Below are 515 nucleotides of genomic sequence, written 5' to 3'. Positions count from 1 at the left end.
GCGGGCTTCGGAGCATGCCCAGTGCGGCGGGAACGGGGGGGGGGGGGGGCCGCTGACCCAGCTCTGCGCAGCCTCGCTGGCCGCCCGGCGCCGCCCCGCGGGGGTCCTCCCGCCCGCCTTCCGGCCTCCCCTGCCTGGCGGCGTAGACCTTGCGCTCTCGCCGCTGCACAGCTCTCCGTGCCTCGGTTTAGCCAGCATCAGCCTCGCGTCCCGTGGTGCTTGCTGTCCGCGGCGCTAAGTGCTCCCAGAAGCCGTGTTCCGTGGCTCAGCTCCGCGGGACTGGTTCCCGCAGCGCGGGCTGCCTGCCTGGGTCTTCCCGGGGGATAGGGACAGGCAGGACTCCGGGCACCATCTGGGTCGAAGAGAGAGCAGAGGGGCCTGGGATCAGTCTCTATTGCCTGTGGCTGGAGGTGGCCTTGCAGGGCCCCTCGGGTCCTGCGGGTCACCATGACCTAGACCCACCCAGGCTCCAAGGCCCTGGCAGCCAGGCCAAACCCAGGTGTTAGCACACGGGT

General features: G+C 71.3%; 1 protein-coding gene across 1 annotated transcript in view; it reads right to left on the bottom strand.

The window, feature by feature from the left end:
- Positions 1-213, bottom strand: part of MGMT (O-6-methylguanine-DNA methyltransferase) — a 279,398-nt gene extending 279,185 nt beyond the window's left edge. The window contains exon 1 of the mRNA XM_029932785.1: positions 149-213. Coding sequence (XP_029788645.1) covers positions 149-198 — 50 coding nt within the window. The 5' untranslated portion in view covers positions 199-213. The remainder of the gene's footprint in view (positions 1-148) is intronic.
- Between the last annotated feature and the right edge of the window lie 302 nt (positions 214-515).

The sequence above is a fragment of the Suricata suricatta genome, chromosome 2, assembly GCF_006229205.1.
Source record: "Suricata suricatta isolate VVHF042 chromosome 2, meerkat_22Aug2017_6uvM2_HiC, whole genome shotgun sequence".
NCBI lineage: Eukaryota > Metazoa > Chordata > Mammalia > Carnivora > Herpestidae > Suricata > Suricata suricatta.
This window is presented reverse-complemented; position numbering and strand designations above follow the sequence as displayed.